Consider the following 19,890-nt stretch of genomic DNA (forward strand, 5'->3'; position numbering starts at 1 on the left):
CGTGGGTTCCATGCAAATGCTGGCTTAACGCAGCGGCAGAAAAAACGTTGTACAGAAAGCCACCCTCAATGTTGCTTAGGAATTCATTGCTGAAGATATTAGGACTTACAATCAATTTAAGTTTATCAAATAACTATATTGAATGATAGAAGATTTGCTCGAACCAAATAAATCAAAATTAAGAATGGTATGTTTGGCACCAGAACTGTTCACCAATCAGTATTGCACTTACTATTCATCTTTAAGTTGCTTGTTATATGATATATGCTAAATTTTAGATCCTCGAACTCAATTTAGCATTCTTGCAAGCAAAAATATTGCAACTTTTGGTTATTTGCAGCATCATCAAAACAATTCTTTAAAAAGAATAAGTTACGCTTATTTCAGTCAGTGAAAAAAAAAGTATGCATGATTTTTCCAAGATGACACTTCAGAATTAATTCAAACACAGGAACTTAGGAATTCCGGATCAGGCCCAAGTTTCTTTTATAATTATCCATTTACCCCTCATTCCGCGAAAGATATTGCAATTTTACCCTTCATGTAAGTCAAATACTGAACTCAGCATATACAAAGCAAAACCTTGTGGCTATCTGTCAAACACACTCTCCTCTCCCCTCTCTCTCTCTCTCGCATGGCGTCTTTAATATCCAGTCTGTCTTCCACGATTTCCCGCCTAACCCTTCTTCGCAAGCCCTCACTGCACTTCCCCGTCAAAACTCTCCGAAAATTTGAAGTCGACCGCAAAAGGAGGGGGCCCATATCGCCTTTTCTCCATGTTTCGACTAATTATGATTTTGCCCACTTTTCGTCTTGCCCAAAAGCCAAAAGCATGAACGCATTAGGCCAAGATGAAGAGTTAGTTGTTCTGGGTATTGAAACTAGCTGTGACGACACTGCCGCAGCAGTAGTAAGTCTTGTGTGCGGGACGGGAACATTATAATTTTGCGTAATTATTTGGTGGGCCGGGATTATTTCTGAAATTAATGAGAAAAAGTTTGTGGGTCTTGGTTATTTTGTGAAATGACTTTGGTTCTTTTGAATGTTGACGTGATGATAGGTTCGAAGCAATGGTGAAATTCTTAGCCAAGTTGTGTCTTCTCAGGTATATATTAAAGCATTGGCGTGCGATAGAGTGCTTGCATGCGTGATATTCTGGATTATTATTTTCTCTCTTTCTGGTTCTATTTAGAGTGGAAATTATTATAGTCCTTGGTGGTATTTTGGTTGAATTTTGATCCATTGTCATGGATTTCTTTCCCATTATGCATATATTCTAGTTTAAATATTTTCTCGCGTGATGGCTATTATTGCTTGGCCTTTAGCCATTCATGTTTGAATGCCTTTATTAGATGCTCAACAGACAGTTTTATGTAAAACATAATTTATGAAACTTGAAATATTGAAATAGTTTTACTTTAGTTCTCGTTGACAGCTTAGGAGCTTGAATGCTGCATGGATAATTGAGTAGCACACCTTGTGGGGCTTGGATGCCTTTATTTGTTCTTCTAAATGCCTTCTCAACTAACGCAACAAGTTTCACTGCTACCTAATACTAACCTGATAGGCATTCATGCCAACACTACTCATTTGATCTGTCCGTTATAGTTAATCAGTATGGAAGAGGAAAATTACTGAAATCCCCACGAAGGTTAAGTTACGGGAAAGAAGGAAAAAATATTTTTTAAAGAAGCATAGAAGCAATATGTCATTTAAGAGAGATTCTTTTTGAATTCTGTCCTAATTTATTTTTCCTGCTTTTGTGAATTTTATAAATTTTGTTTATCACAAATTTAGATCATTAAGCCTTTCTAGATTGGGAAAAAAAAGTTTTTGTTCAAATTCTTTTGCTTACATGCTCAATAAACTTGGAGTACTTTTTGGCACAAAAAGGGCATACAGCCCAAGCGCTTGGACGTATACCAGGTACTCCTAGGTGTATGCCCCTAGCATTTCCTAGGTGCTTCTTAAGTGCCCAGCGTCATCCCTTCGAACACACCTTGACCGAATGACTAAAATGGAAAATAAGTGAGAGCATTAGCTTTATTAGATCTTATTTTTTCACCCACATGAAACGAGGTAGGTTTTCGCTCATTTTAATGATTCTTAAAGAGAAGATGTATTGTTCTCTCTCGGTAATCACTGAAGAATGGTTAACAATTTATAATTATCTAACTTAAATGGAGAGTTTTGAGGGTGCGATCATACCGGCACTGATGCACTGGATCCCGTCAGAACTCCGAAGTTAAGCGTGCTTGGGCGAGAATAGTACTAGGATGGGCGCCCCCTTGGAAGTCCTAGTGTTGCTCCCTTCTTTAAAGAAAAATGATGAGTTTTGTGTCTGTAATTTACCATGTGTTCTAGCAGAGCATATTTTCTAGTTCAACGAGCGCACGTGGTACCTGTGTCTCACACGCAAGCATGCATCACGGGTACTTGTGTATTAATAAAAGTATACTGCCGTTCATGGACTTAGATCTTGATGATCTGATACAGCTGGTTATACAACTGTACCTGTCTTGAATTTTCAGTAGAAATTAAGTACACAGCTGTCATGTCAAATCCTTTTTAATTGATGGTCAATTCTTAATAATTAGTTATTTTTTCTGCTGATTCTATCTGAGGATACTTTTGTCTGAGCATCTTTTCATTTTCAGATCAAGTCTTTCAATTGCATAGCAACCTTGGTTGCCGGTTCTACTTTTTATGCCATGTACAGATATTAAGTTTTATAACTTATGTAGATAATCTTGTTACACTGCTTGCCAAGCATGATATACAGAATCTGTATAATCATGTCATTTGCTTATCTTTTATCCTGTTTCACTCCATCAAGGCAGATCTGCTTGTCCGGTATGGAGGAGTGGCTCCTAAAATGGCAGAGGAAGCACATTCGCTAGTGATTGATCAGGTCATAAACTTGCTTGCTTGATAGCACCCTTCTATTTATTTCCTTAATTTACTTCATTAATCTCTCTCTTTCGACTGAGGGTCTTTACTACATTTCAGAATTTTCTGTCAATAGTTGCATTTCATTTTAACTATTATTTCAACTTCTATTTTTTCATCAAGGATGTTCTCCTGCATGCCCATGGCAAGAATGAGATGTCAAGCTCAGCTAAACTCAGAAAAACATTGTTCCTTCCTTGTATTGGATTGCATATCCTATTCAGTATTCTGACATATTCATTGAAACATGGTCAGCTAAGAAATGTTTGAATATTGTCAATCATGTTATGTATGTGTTCTTTCATCTAATGCAGTTTTGTTAATTGCAATCATATCTTATTAGTGCCTGATCATAATTAAAAAAGTTACCCGCTCCATATTTTGGTAATGTACATACACAGATGGCTGTTGCTTATATACTTGTTAGAAGTCTCAGTTATTTGCTGCTATATGATACTCTAGTGGTAATTATCTAGAAATGCACCATGCTAAGTCCCTTCCCTGGATTCCCTCAGCTGAAAATGTGATGAATATCATTCACTTACAAATAACTTCTGAACGTTGACTGTCATGCCTGCATTTCGGGGGAGAATGGTAGCGGTGAGAAAATTATAACTGTGTCAATCGTTGTGTTCTTATGTTTGTTGACCTCTAACCTATAAGATGTGCTCTGTCGCAGGTAGTGCAGGAGGCTCTTGATAAAGCTAAAGTAACTGAGGAGGATCTTTCTGCAGTTGCTGTTACAATTGGTCCTGGGTTAAGCCTTTGTCTACGTGGTATTTATTGCAGAGCCTTCTGTTTCTGCTTATCTTTCTTTCATTGGTTTTTGTTTTGCTTTATGCTGTATCTTGAGCATTATTCTAGTTCATGGATTAAAGGGTAAAGAAATGTGGTCTTTGCATCTTTAGTATTACTACAAGTTGCATCTTGAGTTGGATATACAGGTGTAATAGTCAAAGTATGTTCTTTTTGTTTTGGCAATCTTTTGAGTTATAGAAACATTTTTGTTTTGGTATATTGGTTCTGTTCTTAATTTTGTCTATATTGTCTATATTATGCTACAGGTGCCTAAGGTAGTTTAAAATACAGGAGCAGCCACATTATGACACTTCATTTTGGTTGCTGCAACCTTGTGGATTATAACACAATTGTTGAGAGAAAAAGGCCCTTATACTCTTCTTATTGCGTTTCATGCAGTTGGTGTGAGAAAAGCACGGAAAGTAGCTGGTACTTATGCTTTACCCATTGTTGGTGTCCATCACATGGAAGCTCATGCTTTGGTAGCAAGGTAATGATGAATTTTCGTGAAAATTGTTAATAGTTTAAACAAAAAAAATTGAATGTATTGATCTGTTCATTAATATGAACTTACTGATTTTAACAAAATTCGTCACTTATTTATTTTATTTTCCCCCTTCAAAATCAAGCCATGGGGCGTTGACTAAAGTTAAAATCCACATAGGGGCTAGAAGCTGTTCTACAAAGGCGTACTGTGGTTTCATCATAATTTTAGTTTAGGCCCGATTTTACATATTTGAAAGTGATGAATCTGCAGTGGATTTGTTGTTGGAGAGAAATCTTTTTATTTTATGCAACCCAACAATGAGAATAAAGCAGTTGATTCTAGATGTACCTTAAGTATAAAATCCAGCCCAAAGTTTACCAGGTGGATGTATAATTTGGAAGTAGGAACTAGAAGGGAAATGCAAAAGATGCAAGTTTCTAACCTATAACAGGCTTATGTCATGTTGAAGAGTTAACATGTTGCTTTCATCTAGGTTAGTGGAAAGAGAGTTACAGTTTCCTTTCATCGCCTTGCTTATCTCAGGTATGATTGCCACTGCAGTAAAAAGTTTCTCGTTTGATTTTATACTCAAATTAGTTGCATGGATCACAAGTGAGAGACATACAAAAAGTTCCAGAAAAAGTGTCGGATTATTATTGTTTTATACCATTTCTTGAATTCTATTCTAAGCATCTTGAAACTACTTGCAATGACTACTTCATCTAGGCTTTCCACAGTAGCATTCTTTTGCATGCTTATGGCTACGAAGATTAACATTTATATTTAACCTGTTTACTTAGGAGGCCATAATCTTCTTATTCTTGCTCGTGATGTTGGCCATTATATACAACTTGGGACCACAATAGATGATGCAATTGGAGAGGCATATGACAAGACAGCAAAATGGCTTGGTCTTGATATGAGGAAAAGCGGAGGCCCTGCTGTTGAGGAGCTGGCTCGAGAGGGTGATGAAAACTTTGTCAAATTTAAGGTTAGTATATTCTGAACTTCTCTCTGATTTTGATCATGTTGAATTTAAACTTTTTGGACAACGAGGTTAATGTTGTGATATCCCACAGGTCCCTATGAAACAGCATAAAGACTGCAACTTCTCATACGCAGGTCTCAAGACTCAAGTGAGGCTGGCAATTGAATCCAAAAATATGTAATTATCTCTTATGCCATTTGTTTTTCCATATATTATTTTGCTGCTTAACTTTCCTGGCCATTGTCAAGTTTTTATCTTTGAATACATTTGCGTATGACCATCTTTGTTGCTTTTATTTTTACCTGTATTATATAGATGTTTCTTGTGGCATGAATAACTATGTTAGCACCCTCTGTCATGAGAAAATCAAGTAGAATTTTAGATGAAACTGGATATCCATTTTCCATGAATTATCAAGTCTGGAATTAGATTCCTTAAAGATATGTATATTGGTTGTTTTCATAGCTCATCTGTAGATGAGAAATATACACACTTTAGGTCTCTTATGTAGTATTAGAAATGGTGGTGTTGCATTATTGGCTGGTTAACATTTAGGACTTTTTCCCTAATAATAACCACATCAATTAAGAGAATTCCAGTAGTAGCTCCTTGTAAACTATATTTGCTTAGTCATCTCACTGTTCATCTCGGACTTGCAACACTGAAGGCTCTGATTGGTGGCGATATATTTTATGATTCTCTTCCCATCTTCATTTGTAACTGAATCATGCATGAGTTGTTTCACCAATAGAGCATGCTCAAAATTTCCAGTCTGAAAGTAACCTCATTTTGGAAATTATAGATTTTAGTGCTTTAAATCTCCCTTATGCTAATTTTAAAATGAAGCCCCGTCTGATAAGAATATCACGTTGATTATCAAGTAAAAGTTGTTAACCAACCAAACTTCCTTGTTTAGACCTTGATAATTGCTAACCTTTTGTTGGCCCTTTGCAGCGATGCTTCAATCCCCATTGCCTCAGCTAGTAGTGAAGACAGAAGAGCTCGGGCTGATATTGCTGCTTCTTTCCAGGTAATTGAGTCTCTGATGCTTTTCTCATTGCCTCCTTCTCAGTGTTGCGATACTTAACCTACATAACGCCATCTATATTTACCTGAAAGATTCACAAACATGCCTCATGCAGCGAGTTGCAGTATTGCATTTAGAAGAAAAGTGTGAACGAGCAGTTGAATGGGCAATGAAGATGGAGCCTTCTATTAAGCATTTGGTCTGTAAAATACATCACTACCGGTCTTAGTCCCCTCACATTACATGGAGGGCTCAATTTTCTTGTATTTTTACTTCCCTTCCTCAATATTATTTTCCATTACATCTAAGCAATATTGTATCTTGTACAGGTGGTATCTGGAGGTGTTGCATCTAATCAGTATGTCAGGTCTCGGCTTAATAAGATAGTGGAAAAGCACGCACTGCAACTTGTTTGCCCTCCTCCCAGCCTCTGTACTGACAATGGTAAGACAAGTCTTCCGAGAGTATTTTTTTCTCATTCCATGCCATGCCCGTCTGCTACGGTGCTACCCCATGCTGTCCTATTCAAAAAGATTTGTTAATTTACACAAACTTCAATCTTGTAATAGATCGATCAAAGATTTTATTAAAGAAGGAAGCTACTTTGTAAAAGCACAATGATACGACTAGATAACTGCTCCAGTCTGCTTCCTGAACATGAACTTGGAGTAGAGTCTAATAGTTGCTCCCCCAGCGTGGTAACATAAAATAAACTGTGTTTTCACGGTGAATAAATTTGCAGTTTTCAGTTCTGGACAACTATATACATTTGAAAGGAAAGTCTGCTAAGTGCTATTCCTGTTATAATAAAAATAAAATCTCCTGTAACATTCTTACACACTTGCATTTACGAAAGGTGTAATGATTGCTTGGACCGGCATTGAGCATTTCCAGATGGGAAGATATGATCCTCCGCCACCTGCATGTGAACCTGAGGATGCCATGGTTCGATCTTTTACTTTTCATGTAGTCGGAAGTTTAATTTGCTTGATATTACTTTTATTTTGCAACAAATTTGACCTCTTTTAAACTTTCTTGAGCTCTGCTCTTGAGTTAAATCCAAGATGATATATCTGCAATGTTGGATTTCTTGAAATCGACCCTGTGTAGTTGTTGTCTACTTATGTTGTATAGAGCCTCACTGTTTGATCTTATGAATCAGCTTGATCTTCGACCAAGATGGCCGTTGGGCGAAGAGTATGCTGAAGGAAAAAGTGAAGCTCGATCATTGAAAACGGCTAGGGTTCATCCATCACTAACCTCTCTCATTCAAGCATCCACACAAAAAACGTCTTAAAGAAAAGCTCAGAGCTCGCCTTTCCAATGGCATATGGGGGAAGACTTGATCTTTTGTTCCCAAATTAAGCCAGCATTTTTTAATCAAATATCAAATGCATGCTTTAGTATGGATGAAACATAGGGCCATTGTAAAACAGCGAACAGGATTTTGCTATTTGTGGATAACTAATGCTTTATACGTGGAAGCTTATTTGTAGACTGTAGAGTTGCAGGGGGTAATTTAATTGGTTTGATTTCCATCACCCCTTTTCCTTTAAAAAACTGTAGAGTTTCTGTACGGATATTTTCTTTCTGAAATACATTGCTATAATTTATATCTTCTAATTTAAGTTTTATTTTTAAAAAGGTTTGCTATTTCAATTAAGATAGCATCTGCTATTACAAATTTTATCAACTACTATTTTCTAGAGATGAAAATATAAAGATATTGAAATTTTATATTTGCATTCTCGGTTAAAAGATGGATATTTTAAATTTCAAATCTCCAATAACATATATTTAAAATATTTAATATTAATTTTAATTATGTTTCATTGAATATTAATTGATTTTAAATTCTTTTGATATCTAGTCATTTTGAAATGTAAATTGAAATGAAATGGAAGTTTGTGTTTTGGTAGGAACAGAGGATTATTTAGCCCCACATAAATTAAAAGTTTTACTTACAAACTCAGCATGGAGCTCAGGGACAAATACCGCAAACCTCGGGGACTAAATCGATAGACATATTTGTTTTCTATGACCCCTAGAATTCCCATATTATACGAACTACCCCATTTCCAGAATCTGACAAATTTTCGATTTCAGCTCGAAAAGGAGGCAAACAACCAGAGCCCGCGAAACACACACAACACGCACACTTAATGTGAGAATGGAGGTCTCGACTCTACCCATTTCTGCATCACATAGAGGAAAGCTGATATCGTCAGGCTACACGTCTCTCTCCTCTTTATCCTCCGTGTCTCCTTCCCGTTTAGCTCAAGGTATGCGCGCATTTACGTGTCTTGTTTGTCTATATACTATGTGCATAAACTTCAGTGCAATTCTTTTGCACTGTACTTTGAGAGAGTTTCGGTCTTGTAATATTCCTTCAAGTTTGTACTGTTGCTGTTTATTATACTGTATGTCGGAATTTTTTTATTACGATGTTGATTTTTTGTAATTGGTTGAGTAGATTTGAAGATTTCGGAAAATGAAGCGGTGGAGATTTTGAAAGTTGTATCGCGAAGGAGTGGGTCAGAAAAAATTGAGAACGGAAATCATGCTATTATGAATGGTAAAATTAAGTTGATTTTTCTTTGTTTATTGGCGTGCCGTTCTGGTATAAAATTGACTGATGAAGCTATGTTTAATTTTAAAAATTTGGTTATATATATATATATATATATGTTGCTTTAGATTTTCTCGATCATCAGGCTTTTACCAAGTTATTGGAAACTTCTAGCCTTACTTTTACTGATAATGCAAGAATCATTGTTTAGTGCTGCTGAACAGCCTGAATTCTGGGCTGAGGTTTTTGATTTTTGGCAAAATGATGTTTGTAAATGTTAATGTTAGCAGCACACTTTATAGTTATGGATCTCCTGAGGGAGAAAAAACAATAAGTATATCACCATTTACCCTTTCTAATTTCACATACAATTGCTAATAATCAGCTGGTGAGCAGTTTTTTGCTAAGAGATAAAGTTCTCTGTCCTAATTGGTTAGGAGTTACTATTATTGTGGGAATTATATGGTGGTTATTCGTGTAACTTTTTTCACATTTAATTTCTGATGCTTGCAAGGAATCTGGAATCTATATCATGATGTGCCAACTTGAAAAAGATAATACATGTTCAGGAACCCTGGTCTATTAAGGTACCAAAAGCTCCATAGGAAGCATAGAGCAGTAGACAAAGTAGATTATATCACTTTTTGCTGTTCTGCTATTCACAGATGGATGCTTTCTTATTATTGTCTCAGGAATAAGTTGAATATGTAGTTGAATCTTATGGGACTAGTACATGTAGCTTTTTTTGTTTATGCTACACAACTCTAGATTTATTACATATGAACATCTAAATCCAACTTTGTGATTATAAAACATTGTTTAAGCAGTTAAGTTGTTAGTATCGTCATGCTGATCCAAATGGCATATTTTTACATGGGAAATATGGAAGCTGTTTGCTGTGTTCACTGCAATACCCTTCTTAAGCTTCTCCTGCTGGGATTGTTGCAGTGCAGTTTCAGTGTTCATTTATGTTCAATAAATCTTTTCTTCTATCCTAAATGTTTGGCAGAGTATTTATTGTCCAAAAAGTAATTATATTCCTGACAGAAGCCTGAAAATGCAGCAGCTAGTGGTTCCCCTCTTTCCTCTTTTACCTCATTTGAGGTCAGCCCATAGCATAACTGTGCTGTTGAGAAAGTCTTGAAGCAATTTTGGATCATTAAGATTTCACAAATCATTTTGTCTAGGAGCACAGACTGCCTGGGATATGCTGCATGAGGAGGAATCTTCTGTATGCATCACTACATCTTGCTCAGATTTGGATGTAATACTAGGTGGAGGAATTCACTGTAAAGAAGTAACTGAGATTGGTCAGTCGCAGACATTTTTATGCCCCAAGTAACTATGTGCACCCATATTGTATTTACTTTCAATTTTCTGTATATTCTTACTAGAGTTCTGGTCGTGATTTAATTAGGTGGAGTGCCTGGCATTGGGAAAACGCAACTTGGGTGAGGATGATACCAATCTACTATTTCTGTGTTCAAATTGATAATTCACCAACTATATTCAACCTAACATTCAATGGATATGTATAGGATTCAACTTGCTGTAAATGTCCAAATTCCATCTGGTTATGGCGGCCTTGGAGGGAAAGCAATTTATATAGGTATTTACAGGCAGGATATATTCAGTAGCTGGCTTTTCTGCATATGAAATTGCTGTTATCTCCTTAATGTGAAGCTCAAAGCATTGTATTTTTTGATGTTCAGATACAGAAGGCAGTTTTATGGTGGAACGTGCTTTACAAATTGCAGAGGCATGTGCTCAGGATATGCTAGAATACGATAACTTGCTGAGGAAGGATTCCCAAGCGTGTAGAGTAATTAAACAGCCAAAAGCTTTCCTTGAAAATATATTCTACTTCCGTGTATGCACTTATACAGAGCAAATTGCAGTGATAAATTACTTGGAGAAGTTTATCTCTGAGCAGAAGGACGTGAGTAGAGCAATTCATGGTGGTTCAACTTGTGGCCTTCAACAATTTTTTGGTTAGAGGCTTCATGGGTTTTACAGCTTTGAAATGTTGTTTTTTCTCACAGGTTAAGGTTGTGATTGTTGACAGCATTACTTTCCACTTCCGTCAAGATTTTGAGGACATGGCTCTTAGGACTCGGCTACTTGGTGGAATGGCCTTAAAACTGATGAAACTTGCAAAACAGTTCAAATTGGCAGTAAGGAATGCTTTCATCGTGCAAGAAACGCTTCTACTTTCTACTCCTTTTTGCCTCACCATGTTGTTAACAATTTATCGAAGTTCTCCGTCAGGATATGCTCAATTTTGTGTTCACGCAAAAACTTCTGCAGGTAGTCCTGTTAAATCAAGTAACCACAAAGTACAAAGAAGGTTCATTCCAGTTAACTCTCGCTCTTGGTAAATACTCCACTTGTCCTCATCTTTACATGGTCCCCCTTCTGTTTGCTTTAGATTTACGAAGTTATTTGAGGTTTTCATGGGGTGCGAGGAAGCTTTATAGAACTTAAACAACAGATATACGATTTCTAACTTGGAAACCATGCTCAACAGGTGACAGTTGGTCACATGCTTCTACAAACCGGATCATATTGCACTGGAATGGCGATGAGAGGTATGCATACCTCGATAAATCACCTTCTCTGCAATCAGCATCAGCTCCATATGCTGTGACAGGCAAAGGCATCCGAAATGCAGCTCCAAACTGTAAAAGAGTTAAGTTAATGTAGGCATTCGCTTAGAGAACGAGCAGCAGACATTCTTTCTCTTGGATGAGGTGATCAAGGAAGACCTTGCCTTTAACTGGTTATCGCAACCTAGAATGGTTGCTAATTATTTGACGCATGCTTTTCAGGGTAAAGCATTTGGTCTTTCTATACATCCCTTCTCTTAGACTTGTTTCACTAGTAAATGTGCTTATAGATATGCTTATGCATCCTGTTTTAAGTTGTTAAAAGCTTCCATATGTGAGTGGTAGTCTAGTAGTTGCTATTATGCAAGTAAACTGCTTATTGACAAAATATTCCATGAGCGATGGATTCTGCCACTCTAACTTGGAGATCTTGTATAATCTTGGATTTCACTCTGCATTCCTGGTTTCTTCAGCCCATTTTTGTCTTTCTCCACGCCCAACCACAAAAAAACAACTCTTGCTGTTTACTGAAATTCACTCCAATAATAGCCACATGGATACTGGTAAAAAAAAAAAAAAAAATGAGTTTCTCCAAATAGTGATGTTTGTGGATCGTCATTCCTCAATGGTGCTACTCTTCTATAAATGTCTATTTCTTTAGAAAAAAGAATAGGCCAGACAGTGACTCTACCATAAATTGTTACTCCATTAGTTTCTATTTCAGTAAATTTTGCTAGTCAAAACCAACCGGTCAACAAATCAATGGAAATGGGTGTAAGATCAACTGTGATATATATATATATATATATATATATAAGTTTTGATTGAGATTTAGCTTTATGACCATCCATCCATCCAATCAAACTAGAAAAAATGGGCATCTAAGTTTACACATGAATCGTTGCGTTCTAAGTTCAAACCAAATGCTGCTGCCCTTTCAACTTTGATTTCACCTACCTCCGTTTGGTTGCGTACGTTAATAAAATAATACTGATTAAGGAATAAACAAATGAGGAGAAAACAAAATTGACTGCCTACCCATTTTGTTATGTTGCGCCCATCAATGCAGAATTAGGAATTTTGCTGGCGGAAGTTGTTACATTATTTATTTTGTTTTAGTTGAATTATTTATGATATAAAAGATAGTATAAGATTGTTTTTGACAAACTTAGAATTAAGAAATAATAGAGCATTTAAATTACTACAATATAAATATAACAGTATAAATTAGGACGATTATTAATAAAAAAAAAAAATACTTGTAGTTATGTCATAAATTATACATTGTAGTGTTGAAGTATTCCTAACTGAATAAGTGTTATGTCGAATTTGAAACTGAACATAAATTCAAATGCACTGTTTGAGATTATAATATTTGTTTGGTATGAAGAATGTGGTTAAAACACGAAATAGCACAACTTATATTTTCTCTAATTATTTATTACAATAATTTTAGTAAAGACTCTCAATAATTTGTCAGCCTCGGCTGCCAACACAGACAGCCGTTCTTTCCTAAAAACAAAAGTAGAAAAAGAAAGAAAACAGGAAATCTTACATCAAACCTTCATGTATGCGCAATTCAACTTAGGCGAGATACCTTGAATAAAATGAATTGTACAAATTAATAAATTATTTACTTGGAGCGATGAAGGCTTGATATTAATTACTGTTCAACCTTAATGATCCAATCCACCTTAAGAGATGGATTGAGTTATTTAACCCAATAGACTCAATTCGACCCTTCTTCCCCACCGCCCTCATCCCCCCTTACCTCTTTCTCATCCTCCTTACTTCCACTTTTTGTGGCTCCCCCTCCCTTTTTCCTCCTCTAACACCTCCTGCCTTCTTCTAGGGCCCTGTCAATCCCCCTTCATCCTTCTCCGCCCCTCAGCTTCTTCCCATCTCTGCCCTGTAATTCTCTTTTCTCGCGTGTTATTTTCGATGTCTACTGTAAAGAAGTTCTCTTCTTCCTCAAAAGAGGGTTTTTGCAAGATTTGTAATAATTTTGCATAGATACTTTTAATAATTTGAAATAATCAATTTTTATAATTTTAGATGTATATAATAAATTACTAGTAATTCTTCTATACATATAAGTAAACATAATTGATAATTTTCATAAAAAGTTATCAATTCAAAGAAATTGTTGATAATTAAAATTGAATTTTTTTAGCATAATAATTGATTGTATTCCTGAAACAATTCATGTCACAAAGTAATGGGCGTTCAAAAGTTAAAGATGGGTAGAAGCAAATATAGCTTTAGGAGCAAACAATGAGGCAAGAGCCCCGCAGCCACTACCCCTTTCTCTCTCTCAAAAGCTCACCAACCCCAACCCCACCCATATAACCAAATAAACAAACACACATAGTAAACATCACCAAAACTTTACTAACTTTGCCATTTCCTCATAAAAAAATTTAAGCTACTCTACTCACTGTTCACAATTTTTTTAATTTTATATTTATAACAGTAAGTAATGGAGAATACCAAATGTTTTACGTATTTATTATAAATCATCATTGTATTTTATTATGTGAGATTATAAATAAAAATTGAGTAGAGTAGACCATTTGGTATATGTATTGATGATAAATATAGGTTGAAAATCAAAAGGATATATAATAAAAAATTTCAAATCCTCACCTCATATTTCCTTTTATTATCTTCTTCCCCCCTCCTCTCTCTCTTCTCATTCACTTCCCAGTTCCACCAACACCAAACACCAGACCACACCATGGCTTCTTCTTCCTCCCTCACTCTCTCCCAGGCCATCCTCTCTCGCTCCACCGCCCCGCGCCATGCCTCCTCTCATCCCCCTCTCTCTATCCCTTCCTTCTCCGCTCTCAAATCCACTTCCTCTTCCGCCGCTGTTTCTGTTTCCCGCCGCCGCAGCACCCCCGCTGTCACCCGCCTCCCAGTCCGCGCCTCCGCTGCCGTCGAGACGCTCGAGAAAACAACTGACACTGAGCTCGTTGAGAAATCCATCAACACTATTAGGTTCTTGTCAATTGACGCCGTAGAGAAGGCCAATTCCGGCCACCCTGGTCTGCCTATGGGCTGCGCGCCGATGGGTCACATATTGTACGATGAGGTGATGAAGTACAATCCTAAGAATCCCTATTGGTTTAACCGTGACCGCTTTGTGCTCTCCGCTGGACACGGGTGTATGCTACAGTACGCACTTCTTCACCTAGCCGGATACGATGCCGTCAAGGTCGAATCTTTCTTTTATAATTTATTTCTCAGCTCATTCTCAACTTGTTTTCATTAGCAGATACATGACATGCCATCTGCTCTTCCAGGTGGTAATTTACGCGGTTTTATTTTATTTTATTTTTTTAATCAGAGATGGAAAATGGAGTTGATTTTTAGATATTTGGGTTGGTGATATAATTTCTTGGTGGATCTGGGTTTCTACAATTTTTTTGGATAACCCTTAGTTATTCAAGAACTGGTTTTCTGACAAATTTGTTGAAATTTGATTTCTGAGGTTAACTGACCTTGCCGATAACTTAGTTTTTCGGATTGAGAAAAAAATTTCGTTTATTCATTTGTTTGGATTTGTTTTATACTGAAAATTTCACTGTGTTTTGGTTTGTAATGCTCCGGTAGTACTTTTATTTATTAGTGGATAAATGTTTTTTTTTTCTTTTTTTGGTTGTAAAGCTTGTTTGGTAGATATTTCAGTAGCCTTATGAGCATTTCATGTCTTGTTAGCTGATGCATTATACTGTACAGGAAGAGGATTTGAAGAGTTTCCGTCAATGGGGAAGCAGGACCCCAGGTCATCCCGAGAACTTTGAGACACCTGGTGTCGAAGTCACCACTGGTTAGAATCAAGTCTTGAAATTTCTTTTTATTTGACCGCCAAGATCTCTAGATCTGATACTAATTTCCACATTTTCTTTTGTATAGGCCCTCTTGGTCAAGGTATTGCCAATGCTGTTGGCCTGGCACTTGCAGAGAAGCATTTGGCTGCACGATACAACAAACCAGATAACGAGATAGTTGACCACTACACGTAAAGAACTGATTTACTCAAATCTCTTGATTTGTGTTCTTCAATCAAGGATTAAATCCCTGATTGATATGTTTGACCAATGGCATTGCCTTGTATACAGATATGTTATCCTTGGAGATGGCTGCCAAATGGAGGGTATTTCTAATGAAGCCTGCTCCCTCGCTGGACACTGGGGACTTGGAAAGCTGATTGCATTTTATGACGACAATCACATCTCCATTGATGGTGACACAGAAATTGCTTTTACTGAGAGTGTTGACACCCGTTTTGAGGCTCTTGGTTGGCATGTAATCTGGGTGAAGAATGGTAACACTGGTTATGATGAAATTCGCGCTGCCATCAAGGAAGCAAAGGCTGTGAAAGACAAGCCCACTCTGATCAAGGTCAGATATTTTTCATACATAGCACAACTGAAAGTGACATCAAGAAAGAATCGGTCAAAAGAATTTCTCTTAATTTCTGCACATATTTTACATTTTGTGCTTGAATTTCTTTGGAGGTTCGTTGAAGGCAAAATTGTTCTTTTGCTGATTAGTTTTCTCTTCTTTTCCTCTGAGCAGGTTACTACAACCATCGGCTTTGGTTCCCCCAACAAGGCAAACTCGTACAGTGTGCATGGAAGTGCATTAGGTGCCAAGGAAGTTGAGGCCACCAGGAAGAACCTTGGATGGCCATTTGAGCCTTTCCACGTGCCTGAGGATGTGAAGAAGTGAGCATCTCTTTTCTTACTTACCAGAATAGCATTATTATATTTCTTTTAACTAATCCTAGAGATATTGCATATTCTTTGTGGCAGCCATTGGAGCCGACATGCGTCTGAGGGGGCTGCTTATGAAGCTGAATGGAATGCTAGGTTTGCTGAATATGAGAAGAAGTATCCAGAGGAAGCTGCTGAGCTGAAATCTATCTTCACTGGTGAACTCCCAGCTGGTTGGGAGAAGGCTCTTCCTGTGAGTGATTTGTTGCTAGTTCTTTTTATTCTTGTTCACGACATTTAATGACATTTTTTAATGCCGCTGGTGTATACTTGTTAACGACATTTTTTTACTCTTCAAAGTGTGTCAAACCTTGCTCCTTGCTTGCAATTGAATTTCTGCTGAGGATTTGCGTTTGTGAAATATGTTTCTGACTTCTATATTATCTTGCTCAGACATACACTCCGGAGAGCCCAGGTGACGCCACCAGAAATCTATCTCAGCAAAATCTCAATGCGCTTGCAAAGGTTCTCCCTGGTCTGCTTGGTGGCAGTGCTGATCTTGCTTCCTCCAACATGACCCTTTTGAAAATGTTTGGCGACTTCCAAAAGAACACACCAGAAGAGCGTAATGTTAGGTTTGGTGTCCGTGAACATGGTATGGGAGCCATCTGTAATGGGATTGCCCTTCACAGCCCTGGCTTCATTCCCTATTGTGCAACCTTCTTTGTGTTCACTGACTATATGAGAGCTGCCATGAGGATCTCTGCCTTGTCTGAAGCTGGAGTTATCTATGTCATGACCCACGACTCTATTGGTCTAGGAGAAGATGGACCTACACATCAGCCCATTGAGCATTTAGCAAGTTTCCGAGCAATGCCCAACATATTGATGCTCCGTCCGGCTGATGGCAATGAGACCGCAGGTTCATACAAGGTGGCCGTGCTCAACAGAAAGAGACCCTCAGTCCTTGCCCTTTCTCGACAAAAGCTGCCTCAACTTCCTGGGACCTCCATTGAAGGTGTAGAAAAGGGTGGCTATACCATATCAGACAATTCATCTGGTAACAAGCCTGATGTTATTTTGATTGGAACTGGTTCAGAGTTGGAAATTGCAGCAAAGGCTGCTGATGAACTCAGAAAGGAAGGCAAGGCGGTTAGAGTGGTCTCCTTTGTTTCTTGGGAGCTCTTTGATGAGCAATCTGATGAGTACAAGGAAAGTGTTCTGCCAGCAGCTGTAACAGCTAGGGTTAGCATTGAGGCTGGATCAACATTTGGGTGGGAGAAGATTGTTGGAGCTAAAGGAAAGGCCATCGGAATTGACCGCTTTGGTGCTAGTGCACCTGCAGGAAAAATATACAAGGAGTTCGGCATCACAGCTGAAGCTGTCATAGCCGCAGCCAAAGAATTATGTTAAGCTTTGGTAATTTTGAGCTTCTTGGTTGCTTGTGAGAAATTTGGAGTTGGTTAAATCATACTGAAAGCACAAAAAAAAAGGGCCATTGTTCTTGGTAGTCCAGTTGAGAATTCCTAATAAAGAAGTCAAAATTTTAATCTCTTGTTTCTTTTTGTGTTCCTGAAATTGAGAAGCAGCTTTTGCAGCCTAAATGTGATCAGGAGAGATTAGGCATATGAATCCTCCTGAATTTGTACACTTGAACATCATCTTGATTTTGTAACTCATATGTGCTTTTGATTTGTTACAAGGTTGGTTCTTGTCACAATTTCCACCAACCGATGACGAAAAAGTTGTTTCTACAGCTCACATAAGAGATATTTTAGAACACATTATCATGGATTAGATTATGAATTGGAGCCACTGAATTGAAGAAAGAGGTAGGGTAACCCTAATCTGTTGAAGAAAACTGAGGGCCTTCCAAGCAATAGAAATGTAGGGCCATGAATCCATCCATCTATTGCTATATGTGGTTGTTGAAGGAGGTGTGTTATGTGTGGTGAGTTGAGAGTTTGAGGTCAGAGCTTGGGCTATCCACATTATCTCCTATTCCCACTCCTCTGCATTGTGTTCATTACCTTAAGGTAAGGGATCAAACTCAACATATTTGTCTGAATTCTTTCAATATTTGGACCTTATTACACGTTGAAAGCTATGGTTTCAATTATTTTTATGTCCTGTGGAGGACCACTGTGACATGGAATAACCCTCCAACTTTAGCATATTCTCTCTTTCTCTCTCTCGACATATGACAATTTCAAATAATTCATGACACAATTTGTACTTGAGTTATTAAGATCGGTGAACTAGCTAGGTATTGAAGCTTCACAATTAATAATCGTTTGAGTTCCAATAATTGTACTTGATTTGCAAATTCTTTTATTACAAATTCATATTCAATATTAATATTTTGTATACATACGTTGCTGCATAAAATCAAGTTCATTTATACTTTTGAATAAACATCTTTGTATACATAACTTGTATATATAAAGTAAACACAAGATGCACTACTAAATTCGCAATAATAAATTTGATTTGCCTTCTTTTATGTACTAAGTATTGTTTTTATTGGTTGTGTTTCAATCATAACATTAATTAATGGAGGCGAAGAACATTGACGTGAAGGCATCCCGCATCAAATCTACCACCCTTCCCATCTTACAACCTTAGTCTTCTCATGAGTTGTATTGCTGTAATGCTATATATGTATAATGTATTATCAGGAAACTAGTAAAACTCTTTTGTTTTGAAATTTTAGGGACCATTTGATGCTGATTTAGGCTCATATATAGTTGATGAAAACCATATGCCACATTTTCCATCAATAAAAACAAAAATTTCCAACCAAAAAACAGGAATATGACAAATAATTTATCAAAACATACAAATTTAAATTTCTAGTGGATTTAATAGTTTCATAAAGTCTTGAAAGCAACATCTAATTTGAGAAATTCTTGCACTAACAAACATCCGCAATAAAAAGAAAAGGGATAATTCTATCTACACTCTTTTGATTTGTGGTTTATATATATAAGTAATTCCTACCTTTTAAAAAAAATATTCATACACTCACTAGAAGCGTCAACATCATTTACATAAATCATCCTTACTTTATTAAAAATTACACATGCATGCCAAAAATGTCAGTATAATGAAATAAATTATTCTTGTTTTTTTACTGTCACGGGTAATTTTTATAATTATACAAAAAATAAAAATAAATTATACAAATAAACTATAAATGAGAAAGCGTAAATAGTTATCCCAAAATAAAATCAGCAGATGCATATCATTATTATAGCAGTATTGATGAAGTAAGAATACGTATTATTCACGTTGAAGCAGCTTTGTTTTTATTTTCTTTCTGCAAGAATGAAGAAAAGCCCATCACTCCTAAGTCCATGTCCAATTGTCCATGCCAATAAACAGATCCACTGTTGCAGCTACCAACATTGCGGTGGTTGGTGGCCGTAGTTGGTGGCTGTGGTTGGTGGCTACGAATTACAATCAAACTTCAATTTTCAAGACAAAAATAAAGTTAAATACTAAAAGAAACTAATAATGATGCAGGGTCCTACTTATTTAATCAACATACCTAACCAAATTATTATGAGCATAATTAAGTTTACTTTTTTTATTTTGGTTACATTTTTTGTGTGTTAGAATTTATAATAGGGTTTAGGGAATATAACGTGAGTTTTGAGAGCAATGTATGATTTGAAATAATAATTTTAAAGATGATACGAATATTAAAAAAGTAACACAAAATTTCGATATATTATTATTTGAA

General features: G+C 36.7%; 3 protein-coding genes and 1 pseudogene across 6 annotated transcripts; all 4 read left to right on the forward strand.

Annotated features, from left to right (window-relative positions):
• The first annotated feature begins 575 nt into the window (after positions 1-575).
• On the forward strand, positions 576-7,872 carry GCP1 (glycoprotease 1). 3 transcript variants are annotated; one of them, XR_016066316.1, is made up of 14 exons: positions 576-910; positions 1,061-1,105; positions 2,837-2,911; positions 3,629-3,725; positions 4,147-4,237; positions 4,728-4,777; positions 5,035-5,225; positions 5,314-5,399; positions 6,177-6,252; positions 6,365-6,448; positions 6,579-6,693; positions 6,819-6,947; positions 7,106-7,194; positions 7,412-7,431. XR_016066316.1 is itself a non-coding variant. In XM_011092206.3 (13 exons), the coding sequence occupies exons 1-13, from the start codon at positions 635-637 to the stop codon at positions 7,544-7,546; spliced, it is 1,410 nt and encodes a 469-aa protein (XP_011090508.1). In that variant the 5' UTR covers positions 576-634; the 3' UTR covers positions 7,547-7,872. The 3 variants fall into 3 exon arrangements, 2 of the variants coding, with proteins under 2 accessions (XP_011090508.1, XP_088738505.1); XM_011092206.3 differs by lacking the exon at positions 6,819-6,947 and having other exon boundaries at positions 7,412-7,872; XM_088882379.1 differs by lacking the exons at positions 576-910; positions 1,061-1,105; positions 2,837-2,911; positions 6,819-6,947 and adding an exon at positions 3,501-3,549 and having other exon boundaries at positions 7,412-7,872.
• On the forward strand, positions 2,195-2,312 carry LOC148789534 (5S ribosomal RNA; annotated as a pseudogene).
• Positions 7,873-8,143: 271 nt separating the features above from the next.
• On the forward strand, positions 8,144-11,862 carry RAD51C (RAS associated with diabetes protein 51C). 2 transcript variants are annotated; one of them, XM_088882380.1, is made up of 10 exons: positions 8,144-8,531; positions 8,723-8,824; positions 9,882-9,922; positions 10,014-10,128; positions 10,236-10,269; positions 10,357-10,427; positions 10,531-10,757; positions 10,861-10,992; positions 11,126-11,192; positions 11,346-11,862. In XM_088882380.1, exons 1-10 carry the CDS (start codon positions 8,420-8,422, stop codon positions 11,519-11,521), a joined length of 1,077 nt encoding a protein of 358 aa, XP_088738506.1. In that variant the 5' UTR covers positions 8,144-8,419; the 3' UTR covers positions 11,522-11,862. The 2 variants fall into 2 exon arrangements, with proteins under 2 accessions (XP_088738506.1, XP_011090541.1); XM_011092239.3 differs by lacking the exon at positions 9,882-9,922 and having other exon boundaries at positions 8,152-8,531; positions 10,006-10,128.
• A 2,207-nt stretch (positions 11,863-14,069) lies between these two features.
• On the forward strand, positions 14,070-17,865 carry LOC105171209 (Transketolase). The gene is made up of 7 exons (XM_011092248.3): positions 14,070-14,641; positions 15,166-15,256; positions 15,343-15,448; positions 15,549-15,831; positions 16,009-16,157; positions 16,245-16,398; positions 16,599-17,865. Exons 1-7 carry the CDS (start codon positions 14,162-14,164, stop codon positions 17,556-17,558), a joined length of 2,223 nt encoding a protein of 740 aa, XP_011090550.2. The 5' UTR covers positions 14,070-14,161; the 3' UTR covers positions 17,559-17,865.
• Positions 17,866-19,890: the final 2,025 nt, after the last annotated feature.

Source organism: Sesamum indicum, linkage group LG1, assembly GCF_026168435.1.
Source record: "Sesamum indicum cultivar Baizhima isolate 11 linkage group LG1, ASM2616843v1, whole genome shotgun sequence".
NCBI lineage: Eukaryota > Viridiplantae > Streptophyta > Magnoliopsida > Lamiales > Pedaliaceae > Sesamum > Sesamum indicum.